The sequence below is a fragment of the Monodon monoceros genome, unplaced genomic scaffold (assembly GCF_005190385.1).
Source record: "Monodon monoceros isolate NGI ecotype Baffin Bay Population unplaced genomic scaffold, NGI_Narwhal_1 Super_Scaffold_13, whole genome shotgun sequence".
In the NCBI taxonomy this organism is placed as follows: domain Eukaryota; kingdom Metazoa; phylum Chordata; class Mammalia; order Artiodactyla; family Monodontidae; genus Monodon; species Monodon monoceros.
Genome location: NW_021703769.1, coordinates 61,104,781 through 61,128,933, shown reverse-complemented (window position 1 = coordinate 61,128,933; position 24,153 = coordinate 61,104,781). Strand labels below are relative to the sequence as shown.

At 49.0% G+C, this 24,153-nt stretch overlaps 2 protein-coding genes across 9 annotated transcripts in view; one reads left to right on the top strand and one right to left on the bottom strand.

Annotated features, from left to right (window-relative positions):
• Positions 1-11,740, top strand: part of MYH11 (myosin heavy chain 11) — a 128,743-nt gene extending 117,003 nt beyond the window's left edge. For 2 of the 4 annotated variants that reach the window (XM_029219595.1, XM_029219594.1), the window contains 7 exons: positions 21-109; positions 527-650; positions 1,269-1,477; positions 2,401-2,509; positions 2,587-2,759; positions 7,049-7,087; positions 10,239-11,740. In XM_029219595.1, coding sequence (XP_029075428.1) covers positions 21-109; positions 527-650; positions 1,269-1,477; positions 2,401-2,509; positions 2,587-2,759; positions 7,049-7,079 — 735 coding nt within the window. In that variant the 3' untranslated portion in view covers positions 7,080-7,087; positions 10,239-11,740. The remainder of the gene's footprint in view (positions 1-20; positions 110-526; positions 651-1,268; positions 1,478-2,400; positions 2,510-2,586; positions 2,760-7,048; positions 7,088-10,238) is intronic. The other 2 variants (XM_029219592.1, XM_029219593.1) reach the window with 2 other exon arrangements.
• Positions 7,418-24,153, bottom strand: part of NDE1 (nudE neurodevelopment protein 1) — a 39,549-nt gene continuing 22,813 nt past the window's right edge. For 2 of the 5 annotated variants that reach the window (XM_029219596.1, XM_029219597.1), the window contains exons 5-10: positions 17,973-18,109; positions 16,473-16,652; positions 15,098-15,189; positions 13,896-14,047; positions 9,201-9,281; positions 7,418-7,852 (exon numbers count right to left, since the gene is read on the bottom strand). In XM_029219596.1, the coding sequence (XP_029075429.1) occupies positions 7,807-7,852; positions 9,201-9,281; positions 13,896-14,047; positions 15,098-15,189; positions 16,473-16,652; positions 17,973-18,109 (688 nt within the window). In that variant the 3' untranslated portion in view covers positions 7,418-7,806. Of the gene's footprint in view, positions 7,853-9,142; positions 9,282-11,810; positions 13,197-13,895; positions 14,048-15,097; positions 15,190-16,472; positions 16,653-17,972; positions 18,110-24,153 lie in introns of those variants that run through there. The other 3 variants (XR_003793024.1, XM_029219599.1, XM_029219598.1) reach the window with 3 other exon arrangements.

Genomic DNA, 24,153 nt, shown 5'->3' with positions numbered 1-24,153 from the left:
CCCCACCTGCCACCGTCCAGGATCTAGCCGCGGCCGAGAGGGCTCGCAAGCAGGCAGACCTGGAGAAGGAGGAGCTGGCTGAGGAACTGGCCAGCAGCGTGTCTGGAAGGTATGAGCCTCATGGGGAGAAGGGAGTCCCTAGACTCAGATGCTGAGGGAGAGGCAGTCAGAGGAGAGTCTCCTGGACCCCATTTAATGCTGAAAATGATAGAACGTTCAGCTGAGCTTATGACAGGGGTCATGGGGTTCTCACACCCTATTTGAGGGTGTAGCCAGTTTCACTCATTCGGCATGGTGGGGACGGGGAATCTGGGGACGTCGGGGAGGAGGGAGTTGATCCTCATCCCAGGCCTGGCTTTGCTGACACCAATTGGCTCCCCACTTCCTGCTTTGGACAAGCCTCTAAGCCTCTCTGAGCCTCAGTTATAAAAGGCGGCAACCCTGAGGCATCGCTTCTCCAAGAGAGGAAGCTCTCTAAGCCTCTGAGTGGAGGCTGGAGGCCCCAGAGCGGCTGCCTTTCCCTTAGGAACGCGCTGCAGGACGAGAAGCGCCGCCTGGAGGCCCGCATCGCACAGCTGGAGGAGGAGCTGGAGGAAGAGCAAGGCAACATGGAGGCCATGAGTGACCGAGTCCGGAAGGCCACACAGCAGGTGGGGCCGGGGCAGCCAGGAGCAGGGCAGCACATGCCTCAGATCCGCCCCGTCCCAAGCCTCACACGGCTTCAGGACAGGCTCCTGTGTGCCAGGCCCCGGTGGGGGTGGACGAGAACGCGAAGACGGGAGAGTAGGGACCCAGCACGTCTGCTCCCGAGCGTCCACTCCCTCCCCTTCCGGTCACACCAGCACCCTGCCGGCAGCACCTCCTTTGGTGGCTCCCTCCAGTAGACGATGCTCACCCATAAGGGCCTTGGCGGTCTCCTTCCTGCTCTTTCCTCAGCCCCCACCTTACAACAGTGAGCACTCAGTGACGTCACTGAGCGCCAGCTCCATGATGGGCGCTGGGGACCCATCGTGTGACCTGGGCGCCTGGGTGGCACCGGGATGCTTTTCCTGGAAGAGCTGCCTCTTGAGCTGGGTCTTCAAGGATGGCCAAGAAAGAGCTGGCTGCTGGAGGGGAAGGAGGAGGGCTTCTGGGTGCTCCAGCTCCAGGGGCCTGCGCAGAGGCCAACGAAGGCTGGGGGCTGTGGGGCGGGGGGGAGCCGTTCATCTCAGTGCACCGTCTGGCACTTCCCAAGCCCTCCACCTGGTGACCTTCACCCTCCTCCCCAGGCCGAGCAGCTCAACAATGAGCTGGCCACGGAGCGCAGCACGGCCCAGAAGAATGAAAGTGCGCGGCAGCAGCTTGAGCGCCAGAACAAGGAGCTGCGGAGCAAGCTGCAGGAGATGGAGGGGGCAGTCAAGTCCAAGTTCAAGTCCACCATTGCGGCTCTGGAGGCCAAGATCGCACAACTAGAGGAGCAGGTCGAGCAGGAGGCCAGGTACGGTGGGACCAGTGCCCGAACGACAGCCGGCTTGCCAGTGAGTGGCGGGGATGTCGGGGGTCAGTCAGCCTCTCTGGGCATCATTTCTGGCTGAGAAATCAGCTCAGTGGTACCTGCAGTGCAGCTGTGTTGGGAGAACTGAGTGAGAACATAGGAAGGTGCTGTGCCCTAGCCTGGCCTGGAGTAAGCCTCTGAGACATTAGCTGCTCTAAGCAGCATGACTCTTCAGTGATGTCAGCCAGACTCCCCAGGAGCTCATGTCACTTTGCCTAACATTGTGTCTGCAGGATGTCACATTAATGGGTACACAAAACATCCAAATCATCAGCCCACAGACACATGGGAAGGCTTCTCACTTAAGTACGGTCCCTGAGCTGTAAGGTCACAGCACACTCATGACCATCAGATAGGGTCGGGATCCTTGTACTGTTTTTGCTTTCGGTGGTGGCTTTACGGATAACTCACATACCACACAGTTCACACATTTAAAGTGTACAGTTCAGTGGCTTTCAGTGTACAATTCATAGGCACACGCTCACCAAAGTCAACTGCAGAACGCTGTCATCACCAATAAGCAGCCCTGTATCCTTAACCATCACCCTCTATTTCCCATCCCCAGCCAACCACTGATTTAATTTCTGTCTCTGTTGTCTATTCTGGACATTTCGTCAAATGGGATCATACATCACGAGGCCTTTTGTGACTGGCTTCTTTCACGGAGCATGTTTTCAAGGCTCCCCCATGCTGTAGCCGATGTCAGCACTTCATTCCTTTTCACGGACGAACATTAATTCTCAGGATGGGCCCTGATTTGGGCTCAGGAAAAGTGCCCACCGTGGGCCATGCTGGTCTGGTTTACACACCGACTGCTAGGGAGGCCCTCCCCATCCGAAACATCCCCACTCCCCCTGTGTGTGCAGAGAGAAACAGGCGGCCGCCAAGTCGCTGAAGCAGAAGGACAAGAAGCTGAAGGAGGCCCTGCTGCAGGTGGAAGACGAGCGCAAAATGGCAGAGCAGTACAAGGAGCAGGTAACCCTGCCCCGCCCCCTCCCAGCCCCGCAAGCCCCGCCACAGACCCCCCTGACCCTCGGGCCTCTCCTTGACAGGCTGAGAAAGGAAACACGAGGGTCAAGCAACTCAAGAGGCAGCTGGAGGAGGCGGAGGAAGAGTCCCAGCGCATCAACGCCAACCGCAGGAAGCTGCAGCGGGAGCTGGATGAGGCCACAGAGAGCAACGAGGCCATGGGCCGCGAGGTGACGGCGCTCAAGAGCAAGCTCAGGTGAGGGACCAGCCCCCGGGGGCCTCATCTCATGGGCTGGGTGCACGGGTCGGCCTGAAACCTCCACAGTGGCTCAGAGCCTCTTTCCCCAAAGCCCTCGCGGCTTTCCGGCTCAGCATCACGTATGCAGCACCAGCGTGTGCTGGATGTGGGCGGGGCCCAGATCACAGGGGCCCTCCCTCTGAGCAGCACCCCTTCTGTCCTAACAACCGCTCCCATCCCATCCTCCAGGTGAGGAGGAGGAGGCGGCAGTACCTCCATCTCCTGAGACCTTTCTTCACTGTGTCATCAACTGCAGAATCCCATCTCCCTTAACCTCTTTTCCGGACTTTCTCTTCCCCAACTCTCCCTGACTCGGCGTTTCTCTGCACTACTGCCATTCAGGGCTGAATAATTCTTTATCATGGGCTGCCCTGTGCACTGCAGGATGTTAAGCAGCATCCTTAGCCTCCAGCCACTAGATGCAGTGGCACTTCCCCCAGCGTCCCCCGGGGGGGCCCGCACCCACAGTCGAGACCCTCTGCCGTAAGTGAACTGCGGTTGTTTTCTCTCCCACACCCCTGAACCTCTGAGCCTGAAGGGGGTGGGTGCTCCCCCGCTCCTCAGGGCTCCCTCCCATCCCCTGGTCCACCTGGTTCCCTGAAGGTTTGAGCTCCGTGCTTCCTATCACACTCGCTCACACCCCACAGCAGGTGGGTGATCCAGCCTCTCAAGTCCACGGCCTTCTCTCCTCCAGGACCCTGCCACTCCCCAGGCGTTCCCAGTAACTCTCAGCCCTGATGTGACCATCAAGCACCCATCATCTGCCTGCCACCACGTTTCTTTAGCTCACGCCCTCTGTCTCCGCCGGGGCCTCCAACCCATCGGCGTATCCTCTCATCCTCTCGCAGCCCCACCGACTCCACGGTTATGGTCGGCCTCTCCCACATCCTCCACACTCTGGTCTCCCCTCCTGCTGTGTTGTGCTGACTTGGTTAAAACACAAACCAAATTAAACCCAACTGCCAACCTTCTGCAGCTCAAAGCAGTGTGGAAAAGCAAACAGGTGTGCTGCCACTTCCGCCGGAAACTCTAAATGGCAGAACCAAGCCGACCTCACTTAGTGCTGCCTGGACTTTGGCCTCCCCTTCCTCTCAGTCCCCGCCTCCTCTCACCCTCCCCCATCCTCTCAGCCCTCCCCACTTAGGCATCTGCTTTTCACTCTCCCTAAACTTACTATCCCTGTCATCCTCACTCAGCTGATGACTTTACTTCCTGTTTAATGGAAAAATGGAAACTATCATGAAGTATAGACAAGCCCCCACTTCCCTGTCGACACACCTCCCTACATCTATGCTCATTTCCTCTGTTTTTTCCCATTTCTGTGCTCAACTGTCCAGCACCAACTGAGGTCCACCCCACCATCAGACCCACCCCCCCTCTTGTTTAACTGAGGATGTTGTTCCTGAAAGTCCTACCCTTCTCCCTTGTGATATGTTCTCTCTCACTGAGTCATTCCATTAGGTGAACAAACCTAATCCCCCTTCCCTGCTGTTACCACAAAACTAACTCAGTGGTCAGTCCTCAGTCCTCACCTGACTCAGCAGCATATGCTATAGCCCATCACTCCTCTTTACTGGGCCTCCCAGATACCACCCTCACCTGGTATCCTTCCTACCTTTCTGGCCATGTTTCACCTCTTCTGCTGGTACCTCATCTCAAAGCCCAGTTGCTGTTGGTCTGCCCAGGGCGCCATCCTGGTCCTCTCCCCATCCCCCACCCCCACCCCGTCTTCCTGCCCCAGGGCGCCATCCTGGTCCTCTCTCCACCCCTACTGCTGCTCATTCCTTAGGTGATCTGAACCAGCCTGGTGGCTTCAAAGTTCCATCTGTAGCTAGTGACTTCCTAGTTTATCTCCAGCCCAGACTTCCTGGGATTCCAGACCTCCTTGACATTCCCATTCAATGCCTAACAGGCAGTTCACACCTAAACATACCCCAACCTGGGCCCTGACTGAACCCCTTCACCCCAAAACCAGCTCTTCTCACAATCCTCCACAGCTGAAAGTTGCCATTAATCCAGGCCACAAACCTTGTGCTCATTCTTTATTCTTCTCTCTCCTTTACACCCTGCATCCACTCTGTTGGGAAATCTGGTCAACTCTCCCTTAAAAAATACTCTACATCCAGAATCGAACCACTGCTTGCCACCCTGGTCCAAGCTACCCTCTCCTCCCACCTAGACAACTTTCTCAGCCTCCTTGTGGGCCTCTCTGCATCCATACTGGCCCCTTATAGTCTCTTCTCAACACAGAAATGGAGCTGGATCACGTCCCTCCTTTGCTTGGAGCCCTCTATGGGGGCTCCACCTCACTCACAGCCAAAGTAACATCTTCACAATGGTTAGTTCCACTAGGCCCTACGTGATCTCTGTACTCTGCCTCCTAAATTACCCCTCCACCTCCACCTCTTCCTACACTGCCTCAAGGCCCTTGCACTGGCTGCTCTCTCTGCCTGGAATGCCCCTCCCCCAGCTTGCTGCACTAGCTGGCCCCTCCTTCCCTTCCTGCAGGTGTTCACTCACCCATGTTACTAGAATTTCCTACCTTACTCTTTACCGTTCTCCTCTCTCTTACCCACTTGTCATCATGGAACGTGCTATTTCTTTTACTTATCTCGTACACAGTCTGTCCTCACTCTTGGCCTGCGAGCCCATGAACACAGAGGCTTTGTCTGCTTATTCGTTCCCAGTGTCTGGGATAGTGCTGGGCACAGAATAAACCTTCAATTGTTGAGTCAGAGGTGATGTTTCTCCAACCTCAGGCATTCTCGTACCACCTTTGCCATTTTGCCTTACCACCTGTACTTCTGTTGACTTGATGTTTTCTTTGATAAACTATTTAATCATACATATGTCTATTTACAAATGAAACCTACCACCCCTGTACTGTTAAACCAGCATGCCTTGCATCAACAGGTCACAATGAAGTTGAAACAGTGAAAACTAAACAATAGTGAATTCTAGCTATTGTGGCCACAAATTGATGACTATGACCTGAAGGCAGACTTCTCAGTTAGAAAGGGAATGACAAAGACATTAGCACCAAACAGATTTTCTGACATAATCAGATGTATTTAAGAGTGGAAAAGGGAATACCTTTCTCACTGTGCAATTCAGCAGTCCAAGGGCATACCTAGGAACCCTCTGCAATCACCTGGCATCTCGACTCCAGACTCTGAGAACCACTGCACGAGACAAGGGGAAAGCCCAAACCCCTTTCAGGAGGGGAAAGAGAGCAACTGGCTCGGAGTACAGGGATTGGGGAAGGAGCCCCCAGCCCGTGCAAGGTGAGGGGTGGTGCGTCCCCACTGCTGGACCCCCCCAGCACTTGCTCGGCTGCTGACTGGATGCTGCCCTTCCTCGGAGGCGGGCTGAGCAGTGGGAGAGCAGTCAGCCACCCCAGCTCTCTCACCCTTTTGTTGTCACTGCTCCCTTTCTTGGGACCGATGACTCTTGCAGCACATGCCGACCATCCTCTTTGGGTTCTGCCCCAGACAACGACCCTTCTTGGGCTGTACAGGCTGGCATCGGACTAACCATTTTTTACAGTTAATATGAACACGCACACAACATACAAGTGGAAGACAGGTCCTACCTTTTCCACCTTCTCTGAGTCCTCTAGATGTACAGAAGCACAAAATCAAGCACTAGAGCCTTGAGTGAGGTGGGCAAGCCTAGCCAGCTCCTCAGCGAGCAAGAAATTATAGAGCAAGTTTCACACAGTTTTACCAGGCAGGTAAATCTCAACACAAGCCCTGCTTAGAGCCCGAACAACGCACCTATCACTCCTGACACCACCAGGCATCTCCACAGGAGCCGCCCAGGGTGCCCACCTCTACTGTCTTGCTATGGGCATAAAAGGCAACAAAGACGGAGTAATGATACTAAAACGAGAGGCTGCTGCGGGCTCCTTGCCCAGGTCTGTTCAGGTTCTGTTCCCACAAGGATATTTTGGACTAGCTTACTCAGATTCCTTTACGTTCCTGAACAGATATGCAGAATGGGAGGAAGCCACCTGAGTTCTTCAGAGAAGCTCTGAAGGACAGAAATTTGCTTTTTAATTGGGGAAAAAAAAGGCTCGTCCTTTTGTGTGCCAGGCTCTCTGAGATCTCATGGCTTCAGGTGCTCCACCGTAAGGGTGACTTAAAGGTGCCTTTAATTATTTAATTGAAGCAAATGCATTGATGATTAAAATTGCACTTGAATGGGAGGATGGTAACCACCGGGGACTCTCTCTCTCTCTGTTTCAGAGGCCCCCTCCCCCAGGAAACTCCGCAATGACTCACCAGGTATCATGCCTGCAGCTTCGCGGCTCGTGTCTGTGGCTCTTGGTTTCCATTTCCTTTCTGCCAACCTGCCCCCCCCCGCCCCCCTGCCCCCCTTTTGTGGCCCTCGCAAATTCCCGGGATTCCTACAAAATCTGAAGGCCTAGATATCTTAGTTCAAAACTGTCTTTCATCAAAACCAACATCGACACGAGAAGACCTCATCGCTTTACCCATTTTCCTTCCTTCCTTCCTTCCTCCCTCCCGCTTTGGCGTGTGACGTGGCACTGATGTGGCCTGTCGCCGCGTGCTGAGGGTTTAGAGGCTGCGTGTGGCTTGGATGGCTCTTACCTGTGTGACAGGCCCCTAATAATGATGAGGCCATGGCTGTGCCGTACTCCCTCGTCTGGCTCAGACACCACACTGAGCAGATATGCCAGCTCCACTGTCTGGGTACCATCCTGGAGAACGGCTTCCATCTGGCTGGTCTGGTTCACAAGTCAGAATTAGCAAAGCACAGGGTCACGGTGGCCGCAGCCCAGCAATGTGCCCCCCAAGGTGGGGTTTCCACACACGCGTGCGAGGGAAACGAGCTCTCACCCCGATGTCTCACTGGGGTTGCGTGGGGCTTGAGCGAGGGCCAGCTGCTAACTGCATCTTCAGTGCACGAGGGCCACACCGGCCACCACAGGGCCAGGCACGGTCCAGGCAGATCCTTTACCGGAGGTCTCACGGGCACATGTTCACGGACTGGGGATGGACACCCAAGACTCAGGGAGCGCACGGGGCCTTCAAAAGACAGGGTTGAGAGGCCTCAACTTCTCTGGGATCCTGACAATGTCCTCACACATGAAGTGAGGCACCTGGGGCCTGGCTTTTGCCTCATCCTCCTTGAGAGACCCAGCCAGCCCTGCCTTGTGTCTGTCTTCTCTCTTGGAGAATCCCGCCTTGCTGTCGCTACCCAAATACTTAAAGCTGGATGAGGTCCTGGCAGGAGTTTTAGGCAGGAGCATCACACCTCCAAGACACGGCTTTTGAGTAGTTTTTCTGCCAGCGCATCCCGATCACGGGATAAGCTGGAGTCTAGGGTTGGCTGGGGTGTAGGACCCACCCGTTGATGGAAACTGAGTCCTTGCAAAGCAGCAGGTGCTTACGCTCTTGTGCCAATCCCTGGGATGCCAAGAGTACCTCAGATACATTTCTGAGTCCATGAATAGAATCCAAGTTCTCCAGGATCAAACCCTTTAAGAAAATTTTAGAGGGGTCCTTTACTTCCTGTGACAGATATAGCCAGTGTCAACCTTTGCCTAGGATTTGAAGCCAGTTCCTTCAAGAAAGGCCCCTGAACCAGAACAGACCGGCTTCAGGACTGGTGCCCACGCAGGGGGCTTACAGGGACCCAGGCGCGATTGATTTACTTCTTAGATCAAGGGAGCGCATTAATCAGTTAAACTCCTCTAGTTAGCAAATGCAGACTCTTCGGAGAGACAAAGGGAGCCTGAGCCACTGTTTCCAGCTCCAGGCCATCCCATCCAGTTTTGAACCTGGAGGGTTAGACATGGAGGAGAGCTGTGTGGATGGCTGCTGAGCCCTGCACGCCGGGACCCTACTCTGTCCCGAGTTCTTGGAGAACACAGTGCTAAAGAAGGAAGAGACTTTCAAAGAACCTCTAGAGACTGAGTGATAGAAAGTTAGTTCCAAAGGAGCTGGAGGACTTCCCTGGCGGTCCAGTGGTTAGGACTCTGTGCTTCCACTGCAGGGGGCACAAGTTCAATCCCTGGTTGGGGAAGTTCTGCATTTGAGGTGCGGCCAAAAAGAAATAGAAATAAATAAATAAAAGGGGCTGGAGGCCTAGAAGCTTCCCTCTGATGGGAGTGACGCTGACCCAGGTCTTTAGTCGGCAGTAGCTACTAAGTATTTATTCTTGATCGCTGCCCCTTGGGAAGTACCATCCACCGTCCCCAGAGGGTTTTACCAGCCCGGGTTCCTCCCACCCTTGGACTCCAGAAGGCTCGTGTTGGGAAGCCCCATGTCAGCGATCAGGAAATCTCTGGGCCTTGCTTATGCCTCCTGTCTTACCTGAGTTGCCCCCTTTGACTAAAGAACTGACGGGCTGGGTTCACTGGGATGGGCTCACCCTCGTGGCTTTTCTGTCCATACTTTGTGTGGCGAAGCAGGTCGTTTTTGTTGCAAAAAACTTGCTTTCTTCTTAGACATCCTAAAATGAGTGAAGACCTGTCAAACAGGGTCAGATGGCTGGAGCCCAACACACAACATTATTTGTTGTGGTCGCTGAAAAGAAGGCAAACTTTCCTTCCAAACAGTGGAGGTTAAGTGCAGGCGGGTCTGATTTTTCCTCCTCCTGCCTACCCTGCCCTCCTACGCAAAGCCTCACTTCAGGTGACCAGGGCAGGCCCTGTGGGAAAAGGGCATCCAGCAGCACGGAGGAGAGGAGGTGGGAGCGGAAAGGACAGAGAGAAAGGGGTGTCCCACCAGCTAGGGCTAAAAGACACCCTGGATTAACATGTCTAATGTTTTTCTGACAAATATTCATTGAGCACCCGTTCTATGCCTTGCACAGTGCCTGCCATGGTACGCCCAAAACAGGCGAGATCTCTGCCCTGGGGGAACTCAGAACAACAATTCTGCTCCATAAAAGCAGAGCAATGCAGTGCCTTTAACCAGACAGCACCCTTGGCATCCACGCAGGGACCTCCTTCCCTCTCAAGGGTTGGTGGTCATTCTCACCTTCCTACAATTCAAAACCTAAACCCCTGCCCCCTTTTCCTTCTGAAAGCAAGGAGGTACAGACACAACAGGTCCCCCTCATCCCTGCTCCACAGTGTAGGAATAATCCCATGAGGCCATCACCCCCACTTGCCTTTTTTCCTTCTCTTCTAAACAGAAATCCACAGCCAACCAGAATCCTGTGGGTCAGCAAATGACCAAGCCAGACATTTTTTAAAGCAGATGGTCCTGCTTTGAAAAACCTACTTTGCCCCCATTCCAGCTGATTAAATGCACCCATATGGGTCAGGATTTGTTCACTTCAGCCTGAATATCTGCGTCTCATTCGAGTTTGTTTGTGTTTGTTTTTTGCCCCGTCTGAAAATCTCTTCCAAGCTCGAGGGAGATTTCTGTACTAAAGAAACATGTGTTTTCTTAACACCCACAGGCGAGGGAACGAGACCTCTTTTGTTCCCTCGAGAAGGTCTGGAGGACGCAGAGTTATTGAAAACGCGGACGGTTCTGAAGAGGATATGGACGCTCGCGATGCAGACTTCAACGGAACCAAAGCCAGTGAATGAACAACTTGCTCAAAACAGGACAGAACCAAACCCAGTGGACTCCTCTTAGCACCGTCTAAATCCATTTTCAAACTCCAAACATCACAGACACCCCTCACGATGAATATAAAGACCACTACCCTGCATTCAGGGCATCAACTTAAGTTTGGAACGATGTACCGAAGGGGAAAAACCCAACAGGAGACACAGACACACCCACTCCCTCTGCCGAGAACTGTGCAGAGATTTTGAATTTTTAGAAAAATATATCTATGGTAACTTATCACTGGCAACTTAGTTTACATGAATTGGGGAGAAAGTCACCACGATGGGTGCCACTGTCCCCACCCCCAGCCCTTCCTGCCCCGTGGACTCTTCCATCGTCCCGGTGGGCCCTGGTTTGAAAATTCCTCTTCCCTCCGGTTCCCGCACATCAGATGCACACAGTTCACCGAGACCAAGTGCCTTCTGTAGTCACGTGAATTAAAAAGGAGACGCTGCTCAAACGGCTAAGAGCAGGAATGTCACGCTGTTTTATATGCACCCCAGCTGTACTTAAGGACACCCTCACTAATAAAAGGTTATAAATCACTAGAATAGAGTTGACTTTTCTGTTGTTTTCTAGAGAAAGAGGACGGGGTGGGGGGGTGGCCTCATTTAATCCTCATGACAACCCTATCAAGTCAGGGTTATTATTTCATTAAATGGGGAAACTGAGGCCCAGGGAGGTGAGATGAATCGTCTGAGACCCCACAACTGGCCAAGAGCAGAGCAGAGACACAGAGTGTGAGTGAGGGGCTCCTCCACACAGGAGGTGGGTGGCTCGAGGCCCAGGGAGTAGGACCATGCCCGGGAAGAACATATTTATCAATCAAAACAGCACGTATTTAATGTGAAGAATATGAGTTCCTTGAATGTTTGAGTTAAAACACAAGACTTCGCCTGGCAGGGCTCGACAAACTTTTTCTATAAAGGCCCAGAAAGTTGAGTATTTTAGCCTCCATCATGGTCTCTGTCACATTTTTGTCTTTTTTTAAAAAAATTAAACCACCCTTTAAAAATGTAAAAACCGTTCTTGGCGTGAGGGCCATAAAACCCAGGCCTGGGCCCGTCCCTTCCTTGGCCTGCATGTCCTAGACAGAGATCCCTGGCGAAGTTTCCACTCAACACATATGATTCCATACACCAACTCCATGGGATCAAACAGACTGAAAAGAGGGGAATTACAGAAACCAAGGACGCACTGAATGACCAAATGATAATACACCCTGAACAGGACACGCACGTGTCCCAATACAATTCTAAGAAGCTGACTCGAAAGGAAATCTTTAAAAAAGTAGTTTTTTTCATAGTCACTTGGTTAAAAAAACAAAAGTTTTTCATCACCAGATAGCAAACACAGAAGCACAAAGGCAGCAGCATTTACTGACCACCACAAACTAGCTGAAAATCAGTTTCTCTTGATTTTATTGTTCTTTTAAAAAAATAGAAGTACATCTTTTACCGATATAGGTTAGAATGTTGCCAGGGCAACGAAGTGGGCACTCAAGTTTAATTCTCTGCTGAATTTCAGTAGCATTTGAAAAGTTCTGTTTTCAACTCAAGGATATTTTTGCTGTTCTTTTGGAAAAATAACTTAGTAACAGAAGGCCGTTAAGCTGCACACACACGCTGGAATTCATGTGTTCTTTTTACTTGCGTCCAAATTGTGAGACTGCCGTTCACAACCAGCAGGGATGAGCTGCACGCCATCTGTGTGGAAATCCTGGGTTCGTTTCTTCTTTAATAAGGAACCTCCCACCGACAGTCTTGGCGGTTTAATCTTATCCGAAGGTCACCCCAATTATTTCATCAAGGCTGTGAATGAAGTCCTGTTCTTAGGGGCTGCATTACCAAGGCCATCACACCCCAGAGACCCTAAGGGTCCTGAAGCAGAGGTCACCCCCAGGCCAGGACAGAGGGGTTCAGGACAACTTACAGCCAGGATTGGTCTAAAGAGGACACAGAGTTTCCACTGACCTGGTCCCACAAAACGTACTCTGAAACTCAAGCATGCCTCTAAAAGACTCAGTGAGAGGCAGATTAAAAAGTCTCAGAGGTACACCACACCACAGTTTAAATAAAAGGTACATGCCTGTTCTGTTCTTCACCCCTAGATGTGATTTCAATGCACTGATCCCTGCTGTGCCAAAGAGCACTGGAGATTTTGTTCTGGAAGAAGCTCCAGCAAAGTGGGGGCCGGAGTGAGCCTGAGATGGGCTCGGACCCCACTTTATAGGTGTCCCCGGTCACGAAAAACACCTCTCAAGACCAATCAGGACTCAGGTCTGCTGAAAATGATGGAGCAGCCTCAGCACCCACGTTGCCATTTCCAGAGGGTCCGCTTTGTCCCTGTCCATTGGCAACACCCCGACAAGGAGGCCAGGGGTTATGAGATGGCATTTCCTGGGGACGACCACCCGGGGCCACAGGCGATCCCCGCTCCCCACCGTCACTGGCTAGTGTGACTGCTTGCTTGTATACCTCAAACTAACTTAAAAAAACAAAAACCTAGTTTAAAGAGGGAAGGAGGATAAAATGACTCCTGCACAGACACCGGGGCCTTGGCTTCCGTGGATTTCCTAAAGCAACATCTTGACTACACCCTGGGCTGACGGCAGCGATGGTGAGGAAATATTTGAAGGCGGCTTCCCAAATTCCAGGCGTTTTCCCAACCTTCAGACAGAGCAAACCAAATTAGGCGGACATTACAGCTGTTATAGACTGGCTAGCACGGGGCCCCACAAAGTTATAAGAGTGAATATCAAGGTCGGGAGCAGTGTCTCACTGGGTCTCAATTTTCTCTCCTGTGAAATGAAGAAAAGGACACTGGCTATCTAGGGCTCACATGCCCAAGGCCACGCAAAAAGCCCAGTCGCAGAAGACGCTCCAAAAAAACACCCACATCTAAAGGTCCGGAAGTTATGTGCATGCTGGGGAGAACGATTCTTCATTTCCTGTCCTCTGTCTGCCACTGATCGCTCCCAAATTTACGTGGCCTGGGGTCCAGTGAGATGGTGGCACATCTTACAGAATTCTAGAATCTGGAAGCTGCACTGATTTTCTTCAGGCAAGAAAATAAATGAAGCTGTTAGAGGTCAGATTTGTGTTTTCCAATCAGGTGACTGGCTTCAGGAATCTAGTCTGGCTGATTCAGTTTCCTGAAGGTTCTAAAGGTTAAAAAAAAAAATCCTCTTTTGGGGGAAGCAGAGCAGTGTTTGAAGCTTGAGTCTTAAACAAGGGAGTGATTTATACAAAGGACATTCTCACAGCATGACCAGAAGCTGGGGCTGCAGAATCAAGTAATAAAAATGACCCTCTCCTTGGCCATTTGCCTAAACCAGCAGACACCACCTAACTCTGTCTTAAGGGATGGAGTAGAGGATAATGCCTCATTGACATAATCCTGCGACTTTGAAAAATGGCTGTGGGTCAGGGGTCAGAGGCTCCCGGCTGGAGAGGATGGGTTCTCCCGACACTGAGGAGGAACAGCAGAAGGTACTGACCCTTTGTCACCCAGAGGCACGCTGGTGCTGCCTGGCCGTCTGTCGCCGCCGTCTCTGTTCTTGCTCCCCCACCCTGAGGCTGGGCCACTGGGTCGGTTTGGGGACTGATCATACACGAAGTTCCGGCAGGAAGCAAGTTTGGACTCCAGAGCCTGGAGAGAAATATGCTTTCCTGTCTCAAGCTGAAGACAAGAACTCTTGCCTCTCACCAGAGCCCATACACATAATAATAGCTTAAGACAGTGGTTGTCAAACTGGGTTGTGTGTTAGAATCCCAAAGCGTGCTCCACCCCATCACCAAATTCAATGTATGTCCAACTCGTAGAACTGGTAGTCTAAGATATTTAGGAGCTTCCAGAAGAGTCCCCAACCCGACCTATGATTTAAGTCTGCCTACAAGAAATATGAAATAAACTTCTGGAATCATTCACTCTCTCCGCTACCTTGTAAAACATGCACCAAGTGGCAGGAGGTTTGAAGAAGGACTTGTCTCGCTGTAAACAGACCCTCTGGAAACCAAATGGGTACTGAGATCACCCTGAGCTTCTGTATACTCTAACTAAACATAAAAACCTGCTTATATAACAGCGATCCAAAAAAAACAAAAGCCAAAAGGAAAAACATAGAAAACGAGTTGCAAGCTTCTATTAACTCTGAATGCATACATTCTGGTCAATGACAGACTGGCAGGACTTAAACTCTGTGGCTTTCCAGGCATCATTTTTAAAACTAAGAAAAACAACTACAGAGAATATCTATGTGATTTCTTAAGCACAAAAGACTCCTTCCCTGGAATTAACATAAAACCTATAAGGTCATGTTCTCTGCCCTAGCCTTTCAAGATTTTCCCTTTAACTCCCTGAGAAATTAAAAAAAGGGAAGGCAGTTTTCAAATGTTTCTCAGTTTTTTCCAATTAAGAAAAAATATCATAGATACCATCCGAATCTCCCAAATTGCCAGGGAAAATGGTACAGGGAAAGAAAGATATAGCCGGGGATCAAAGGGTGACTCAGGGTCACAGCCCGGGTGTTTGTCAGAAACAACACCCATAGAAGCACAGCAACTGTAAGGGACACGAGAGCCAGGGTGACACCTGCACCTAATGAAGCCTCTGCCAGAGGGGAAGCAATAGGTAAGGTCACCCCTCAAGTCTCCTGAAGACAGAAGACACCACACAGACCCTGGGGAAGCGCCGTCTTACCCCCACTTTCCGCAGCAGGTCTCCCACAATGTTGAGGGCAGATATCCGGGCCGCTGGCGTGAGGGGGGTCCCCCCAGTGGAGTCGTCCAGACCTGCGTGTGCAAAAGGATGCACACATGACACCAACACACACTCAAAAGTCTGGGCACTAACGTCTCTGAACGTGAAACCCGGGGGTGGGCGAGCAAGCCCCTCTGATCCCAACGCTGCCCTGTTTCGGTCAATGTTTTGTTGCCTAACATAACAAGAGCATATCTGATGACCAACTTCTTGCAGCCTTATAATGACTATACTTAATATTTATCTTTACCTGCTATTCTTTTTAAACAAAATCAAAACAGGCCCTCTTAAACTTCTAGGAATTCCATACAGTTAATTAACATTAACAGCATCTGAACAAGCCCCACTGGTAAGGGTTCTGCTCCTCAGAGCCTCCTCTCTCTTCAAAGCAGGGCTCACGGAGCAGCAGGACCAGCATCACCTGGGCGCTTCTTAGAAACGCAGGATCTCAGGCCCTGCCCAGACCTGCTAAATCTGAGGCCCAGCTGAGTCGTGTGCTTATTCAAGTGTGGTCTAGCCTGGGATTGTGGAAACCTCACACTCCCTTCATCCTGGGCACAAGCTGAGGGACAGGGAGCATGTGGTGGTGTAACCCCGGGAGCCGGCCTGCCATTTGCCAGCTGCGTGATGTCAGGCCAGCTCCTTAACTCAGGGCCTCAGTCTCCTCATCCATCACATGGGGACAGCACTTGCATTACTTGCGTCTTGGGCCGTGGTGCGAATCCAGTGAGGTCATATGTAAATACAAAGCACAGTAAGCAGAGGGACTGGTATATCCTACGTACTCAATAATTGTCTATTTTTATTATTTACTATTAAGTGGCCCAATCAGAGCCTCACAGTTAATCAGTCAGCAGAGGGGCTGGGGAAGAACTCAAATTTCTTGGTTTTTACTGCATAGCACAGGTTATGCTGGGTCCAGTTCTAGATGATGTATTGCTGGACCCACAGAATCCTTTTTAAATTTTTTATTTGGTTACTGGGAGATTTCATATTAGACAAGAGGATTTCTGGCTTCTGGTGAAGAGTGGAGTGTCTGCTGGGCCCACACCTCTTGTGGTAGAAGCAGAGTGGCAGCTGCCCCTCTGGATGAGGCTTCCATTCTCTACTTTGCCGCAGACTCCACTACTCCCTATCGTCTTACATCCAAGAGGCTCCTCCCACCCACCACAATGGTCTGCCCCTGTGAGCACCCCAGTTTGCTCCCTGCTGTACAGCCTGGTCCTGCTTCTCTCTCACCCAGGACCCGCCCCGGTTCTCACCCAGGAAAGCTTTGTGAAGCCAAGAAAACCCTCCTGATTCCCATCCTCCTTACCACGTCTGAACGTCCCAGGTGTGTTTAAGCTAGAGCTGGGTCCTCGATGAGCTATGGGGGTGGATGGCACGGAACCAGTGGCCTGTACAGCTGTGTCTGTCCTTTCAGCTTCCACAGAGCTGGGCATGGGAGTCCTGGGTTTCTCCTGCTTTTGCTGCACAGCCAATTCTTGCCGCAAATCTGGGCCAGGAAAAGGATTCAGATTTAAGTCTCTGCTTTGAGTGATGAGGCAAGGGGAGGGTCAACAGGAGGCACTGGTCAGCAAGAAGAACGATCAGAGTGAAAAACTCCAGGTGGAAACCCTGAATGAAGCAAACCCCACAGGACCTTGCCTGGAAGGCTTGCAAAACTACATGGTTTTTATTTGAGTAAAAACAAAAAGGTTTAAAATTTTTTTCAAATCATGGCAGTGATACACTACTGCTTTTACTGTTTTAAGAGAATTCAAATGTATCAAGGTATACACAGAATACTCAGTGAAAATGTGCTTTCCCAACCCGTCCTCAAATGCCCCTTCTCACTCCTAATCAACTGTAACATGAGGGAGATCTTCTCAATCCTTTTTCCCTGCATTTCACACATAGAGTTTATATGTGTATCTATTAAGCATATAAGATGAATAACTTTTATTAAGCGCAAATAGAAACATACATCTACTATCTATGTGTTTTCCCCCCTTCAATGGTATGTCCTAATAGGCTTTTTTATTTATTTAATTTTTTTGGCCAAACGGCATGCAGGATCTTGGTTCAGCAACCAGGGATCGAACCCGTACCCCCTGCAGTGGAAGCACGGAGTCTTAACCACTGGACTGCCAGGGAAGTCCCTTAACAAGCTTTCTATGACTACATTTATATCTATACCGTATTTGTTTGAACAACTGTTTAACTAACATTCCACAAAATAAATCTATGTAATTTACTTAAGCACTTCATTACTGATGGGCATTTAGGAACAACTACCTTTTAAACTTAAAAGAGTTTTTCTTTCTAAACCTCCTTCTACTGGCTAAACATTAGAAACGAAATGAATGTCATGAACAATTAATTGGGACTTTAACAAAATCTCTTATGGACCCAACTTGGATGACTTGCTAATGTCTTAGAGTTAGAAAGCTCTACCTTTGGAAGTGCTACCTCCAAAGAGCAAACGCTGATGAGACTCTGGAGTTCCAAGCCACGTGTATCAGCAGCTATCAAGTCACAAAAGAAATGGGCTGGCTAGCAATTCCATCAACAGGCATTTTCTCCCCACAAAACTCCTGTGCTCCTGCTGGGCATAAAGTGGGTGCTGGGCTTAAATACCCACAAAGGGTCTCTACAGGGTTGGACATCGGACAATTCTTAGCACAGGGTGGGGACCAAGGCTCAGCCTGCCCGGTGTGTTCCCTGCCCTCGGAACACAGGTAATGCTGGGTGATGCTGTGGGACAGGACACCCTCAGGCCCGGAGAGGGCACAACGGTGGTGAAACACACAGAGCAAAGCCAAGGCCTCCTGACCTCTGGCTTCATCCTTCAGTCGCTGAACAGATTCTAGGAGATTCTCCTTCTCGTCCAGTTCACTCTCCAGGAAGGCATTTCTTTCAATGGCTTGATTCAAGCGCTGTTCAAAGTCCTCAAGAGACATGATCGTGGCCCTGGGTGAGAGACAAGCAAAGCTGCCCAAGACAGCAGACGGCATATCCGTCTGGCACCTACAGCCCCGGGGAGCAAGAAGGGTCATGCACACATGGTGCAAGTCCCAGCTCTGGCACGTCCTAATCCCACGGAGCTGAGCAGGCCCCTCAACCTTCCTGGACCCAGCTCTTCACCTGCACAGTGGGAACCTCTCAGCTCACGAGGTGCACACAGCTGTCCCAGGGGCTTAAATAAGATCATGTCCATAAAGCACTTAGCAACGAGCCAGGACCTAATTAGGACCATAGACAGGCCCCGGTCAGATGCCACGATGTGGCATGTTCCATCTTGTCTCGGAGACTCACGATGCAGTCAGCGTTCAGAACATCCCACTAAAACGCACATGCAATGTAATAACACGCATTTAAACAGCTAAGGGAGGCCATCTTCATCCCTCAGTTACCTTAAAAAGTTAAAGAAGTTCACAACGCCCAGCCCCAGCCCAGCTGCCCTAACAACTGCTTCTTTTGGACAGTGTAGATAGCCACTGGAATGCCGTGATTAAGGCACTGGCAGGGCTCCCTGGTGGCGCAGTGGATAAGAATCTGCCTGCCAATGCAGGGGACACAGGTTCGAGCCCTGGTCTGGGAAGATCCCACATGCTACGGAGCAACTAAGCCTGCGCGCCTAGAGCCCGTGCTCTGCAACAAGAGAAGCCACTGAAATGAGAAGACCGTGCACTGCAACAAAGAGTAGCCCCCGCTTGCCGCAACTAGAAAAAGCCCGCACATAGCAATGAAGACTCAATGCAGCAAAAAAAAAAAAAAAAAAAGGATACTGACAAGTGCTGCAATAAGGAAATCTGTTTAACTGTCTGGACAAGCTACCTTCTCTGGGCTTCAGTTTCCTCACATGCAAAGCAGGGGTAATAACAGAACTTCTGCATGGGGTGGGGGGCTGGGGAGTGCAGCAACACACAAAACACACAACAGATGTTTCACACATAAGTGCTCAATAAATGTCAGCAACTTTTCTCACTGATCCCATGTTTGTCTCCAGAAGACCTTTAACATCCCCGTAACTGTATCTCGTGGTGATCAGAAGCATCTGTTTGGAGTGGAACCCATGAGTTAACACCTTGCTCTAACGTGTAAGACTAGCTAAGTGTCCCTGGGGAACTTAACCTCTCAGGGCCTCTGGGCCTCCAACGGCAAAGTGAGGATCAATCATTCATTTATTCACCACTTTCTACTATGTCAAGACTGAGTCGTATTAGTTCCTACCTCAAAGGGTCTTTAGAGGTAAAGAAGGTAAAGTTACCAAAAGTGCCTGATTTAAATATCATCTCTTGGGACTTCCCTGGTGGAGCAGTGGTTAAGAATCCACCTGCCAATGCAGGAGACATGGGTTCAAGCCCTGGTCTGGGAAGATCCCACATGCCGCTGGAGCGACTAAGCCCATGCACCAGAACTACTGAGCCTACGCTCTAGAGCCCACAAGCCACAACTACTGAGCCCGCGTGCCACAACTACTGAGTCCAAGTGCTGCAACTACTGAGCCTGCGCTCTAGAGCCCGCAAGCCACAACTACTGAGCCCGCGTGCCACAACTACTGAGTCCAAGTGCTGCAACTACTGAGCCTGCGCTCTAGAGCCCGCAAGCCACAACTACTGAGCCCGTGTGCCGCAGCTACTGAGGCCTGTGTGCCTAGAGTCCGTGTTCCACAACAAGAGAAGCCACTGCAATGAGAAGCCCGTGCACCGCAGCGAAGAGTAGCCCCTGCTCACTGCAAACAGAGAAAGCTCGCACGCAGCAAGACCCAACGCAGCCAAAAATAAATAAATAAATTTAATAAATAAATAAATATCATCTTTTGTTGTTTTTAGAGTACAAGACTGGAACCAGTTAAAGTGACCCTAAGGCTGGCATGTCAAACAACAACAAAAGAAGATGAAATAGCTAGGAATTCATGTAACAGCAAACATGTAAGACTTTATTGTAGGGCACAGAGGCTTGTCAAAATGCAGACATAGGGTATTTATGAGGAGGAAGACCCCAAATCATAAAGAAATCAATTCTCCATAAGTTACCTAATAAGTTTAACACCATCTAATAAAAATATGAACAGGGGGCTTCCCTGGTGGTGCAGTGGTTGAGAGTCTGCCTGCCAATGCAGGGGACGCAGGTTTGTGCCCTGGTCCGGGAGGATCCCACGTGCCGCGGAGCGGCTGGGCCCGTAAGCCGTGGCCGCTGAGCCTGCGCGTCCAGAGCCTGTACTTCGCAGGGGGAGAGGCCACAACAGTGAGAGGCCCGTGTACCGCAAAAAAATAAATAAATAAATGAACAGGTTTTTTACTGGGGGACACAGGCACCAGGGACTGATTTGAAATATGATGTGATAATGAAACAAGAATGGCCAGGAGAGGAATGTTGGCTACAAAAAAGAATGAGATCTCACCATCTGCAACAACATGGATGGATCTAGAGGGTATTATACTAAGTGAAATAAGTCAGACAGAGAAAGACAAATACCATATATTTCACTTATATGTGGAATCTAAAAAAATAAAACAAATGGGGACTTCCCCGGTGGCACAGTGGGTAAGACTCCGTGCTCCCAATGCAAGGGACCCAGGTTCGATCCCTGGTCAGGGAACGAGATCCCACATGCATGCTGCAACTAAGGGTTCAGATGCCACAACCAAGGAGCCCACCTGCCGCAACTAAGACACGGCGCAACCAACCAAACAAATAAATCTTAAAAAAAAAAAAAAAAATTTTGGCCAAACCAGCATTAAAAAAAAAAAAACAAAACAAATGAACAAATACAACAAAACAGACACAGAGTTACAGATACAGAGAATAAACAGGTAGTTGCCAGAGGGGAGGAGGTTAGGGAGAGGAGAGAAATAGGTGAGGAAGACCCAGAGGTACAAACTTACAGTAGCAAAATAAATGAGTCACAGGTATGAAAAATACAGTGTGGGGAGTACAGTCAATAACTATATAACATCTTTGTATGGTGACATCTTAGACTTCCTGTGGCCATCAGTTTGAAATGTATAGAAATGCTGAATTACTATATTGTATAACAGGAACTAACACAGCAGGTCAATTATGCTTCAAAACAAACTCATAAAAAAAGAGATCAATGGGGACCCGGCCTGAGGAGCAGTGGCGGGAGTTTCGAGACTAGGGCAGCGCGAAAGCTCAATGGAAATGGCATTGCTTACCCACAAGAGACCTCCCAGCTCCACATAATATCAAACGGCGAAAATCTCCCAGAGATCTCCATCTCAACACCAGCACCCAGCTTCATTCAACGACCAGCAAGCTACAGTGCTGGACACCCTATGCCAAACAACTAGCAAGACAGGAACACAACCCCACACATTAGCAGAGAGGCTGCCTAAAATCATAATAAGTCCACAGACACCTCAAAACACACCACCAGACGTGGACCTGCCCACCAGAAAGACAAGATCCAGCCTCATCCACCAGAACACAAGCACTAGTCCCCTCCACCAGGAAGCCTACACAACCCACTGAACCAACCTTAGCCACTGGGGACAGACACCAAAAACAACGGGAACTACGAACCTGCAGCCTGCAAAAAGGAGACCCCAAACACAGTAAGATAAGCAAAATGAGAAGACAGAAAAACACACAGCAGATGAAGGAGCAAGATAAAAGCCCACCAGACCTAACAAATGAAGAGGAAATAGGCAGTCTACCTGAAAAAGAATTCAGAATAATGATAGTGAAGATGATCCAAAATCTTGGAAATAGAATGGACAAAATGCAAGAAACATTTAACAAGGACCTAGAAGAACTAAAGATGAAACAAACAACGATGAACAACACAATAAATGAAATTAAAACTACTCTAGATGAGATCAATAGCAGAATAACTGAGGCAGAAGAACGGATAAGTGACCTGGAAGATAAAATAGTGGAAATAACTACTGCAGAGCAGAATAAAGAAAAAAGAATGAAAAGAACTGAGGACAGTCTCAGAGACCTCTGGGACAACATTAAACGCAACAACATTCAAATTATAGGGGTTCCAGAAGAAGAGAAAAAGAAAGGGACTGAGAAAATATTTGAAGAGATTATAGTTGAAAACTTCCCTAATATGGGAAAGGAAATAGTTAATCAAGTCCAGGAAGCACAGAGAGTCCCATACAGGATAAATCCAAGGAGAAATACGCCAAGACACATATTAATCAAACTGTCAAAAATTAAATACAAAGAAAGCATATTAAAAGCAGCAAGGGAAAAGCAACAAATAACACACAAGGGAATCCCCATAAGGTTAACAGCTGATCTTTCAGCAGAAACTCTGCAAGCCAGAAGGGACTGGCAGGACATATTTAAAGTGATGAAGGAGAAAAACCTGCAACCAAGATTACTCTACCCAGCAAGGATCTCATTCAGATTTGATGGAGAAATTAAAACCTTTACAGACAAGCAAAAGCTGAGAGAGTTCAGCACCACCAAACCAGCTTTACAACAAATGCTAATGGAACTTCTCTAGGCAAGAAACACAAGAGAAGGAAAAGACCTACAATAACGAACCCAAAACAATTTAGAAAATGGGAATAGGAACATACATATCGATAATTACCTTAAATGTAAATGGACTAAATGCTCCCACCAAAAGACACAGATTGGCTGAATGGATACAAAAACAAGACCCATATATATGCTGTCTACAAGAGACCCACTTCAGACCTAGAGAAACATACAGACTGAAAGTAAGGGGATGGAAAAAGATATTCCATGCAAATGGAAACCAAAAGAAAGCTGAGTAGCAATTCTCATATCAGACAAAATAGTCTTTAAAATAAAGACCATTACAAGAGACAAAGAAGGACACTACATAATGATCAAGAGATCAATCCAAGAAGAAGGTATAACAATTGTAAATATTTATGCACCCAACATAGGAGCACCTCAATACATAAGGCAAATACTAACAGCCATAAAAGGGGAAATCGACAGTAACACATTCATAGTATGGGACTTTAACACCCCCCACTTTCACCAATGGACAGATCATCCAAAATGAAAATAAATAAGGAAACACAAGCTTTAAATGATACATTAAACAAGATGGACTTAATTGATATTTATAGGACACTCCATCCAAAAACAACAGAATACACATTTTTCTCAAGTGCTCATGGCACATACTCCAGGATAGATCATATCTTGGGTCACAAATCAAGTCTTGGTAAATTTAAGAAAACTGAAATTGTATCAAGTATCTTTTCCGACCACAATGCTATGAGACTAGATATCAATTACAGGAAAAACTCTGTAAAAAATACAAACACATGGAGGCTAAACAATACACTACTTAATAACGAAGTGATCACTGAAGAAATCAAAGATGAAATCAAAAAATATGTAGAAACAAATGACAATGGAGACACGACGACCCAAAACCTATGGGATGCAGCAAAAGCAGTTCTAAGAGGGAAGTTTATAGCAGTACAAGCCCACCTTAAGAAACAGGAAACATCTCGAATAAACAACCTAACCTTGCACCTAAAGCAATTACAGAAAGGAGAACAAAAACACCCCAAAGTTAGCAGAAGGAAAGAAATCATAAAAATCAGATCAGAAATAAATGAAAAAGAAATGAAGGCAACGATAGCAAAGATCAATAAAACTAAAAGCTGGTTCTTTGAGAAGATAAACAAAATTGACAAACCATTAGCCAGACTCATCAAAAAAAAAAAGGGAGAAGACTCAAATCAATAGAATTAGAAATGAAAAAGGAGAAGTAACAACTGACACTGCAGAAATACAAAAGATCATGAGAGATTACTACAAGCAACTCTATGCCAATAAAATGGACAACCTGGAAGAAATGGACAAATTCTTAGAAATGCACAACCTGCCAAGACAGAATCAGGAAGAAATAGAAAATATGAACACACCAATCACAAGCACTGAAATTGAAACTGTGATTAAAAATCTGCCAACAAAGGAAAGCCCAGAACCAGATGAATTCACAGGTGAATTCTATCAAACATTTAGAGAAGAGCTAACACCTA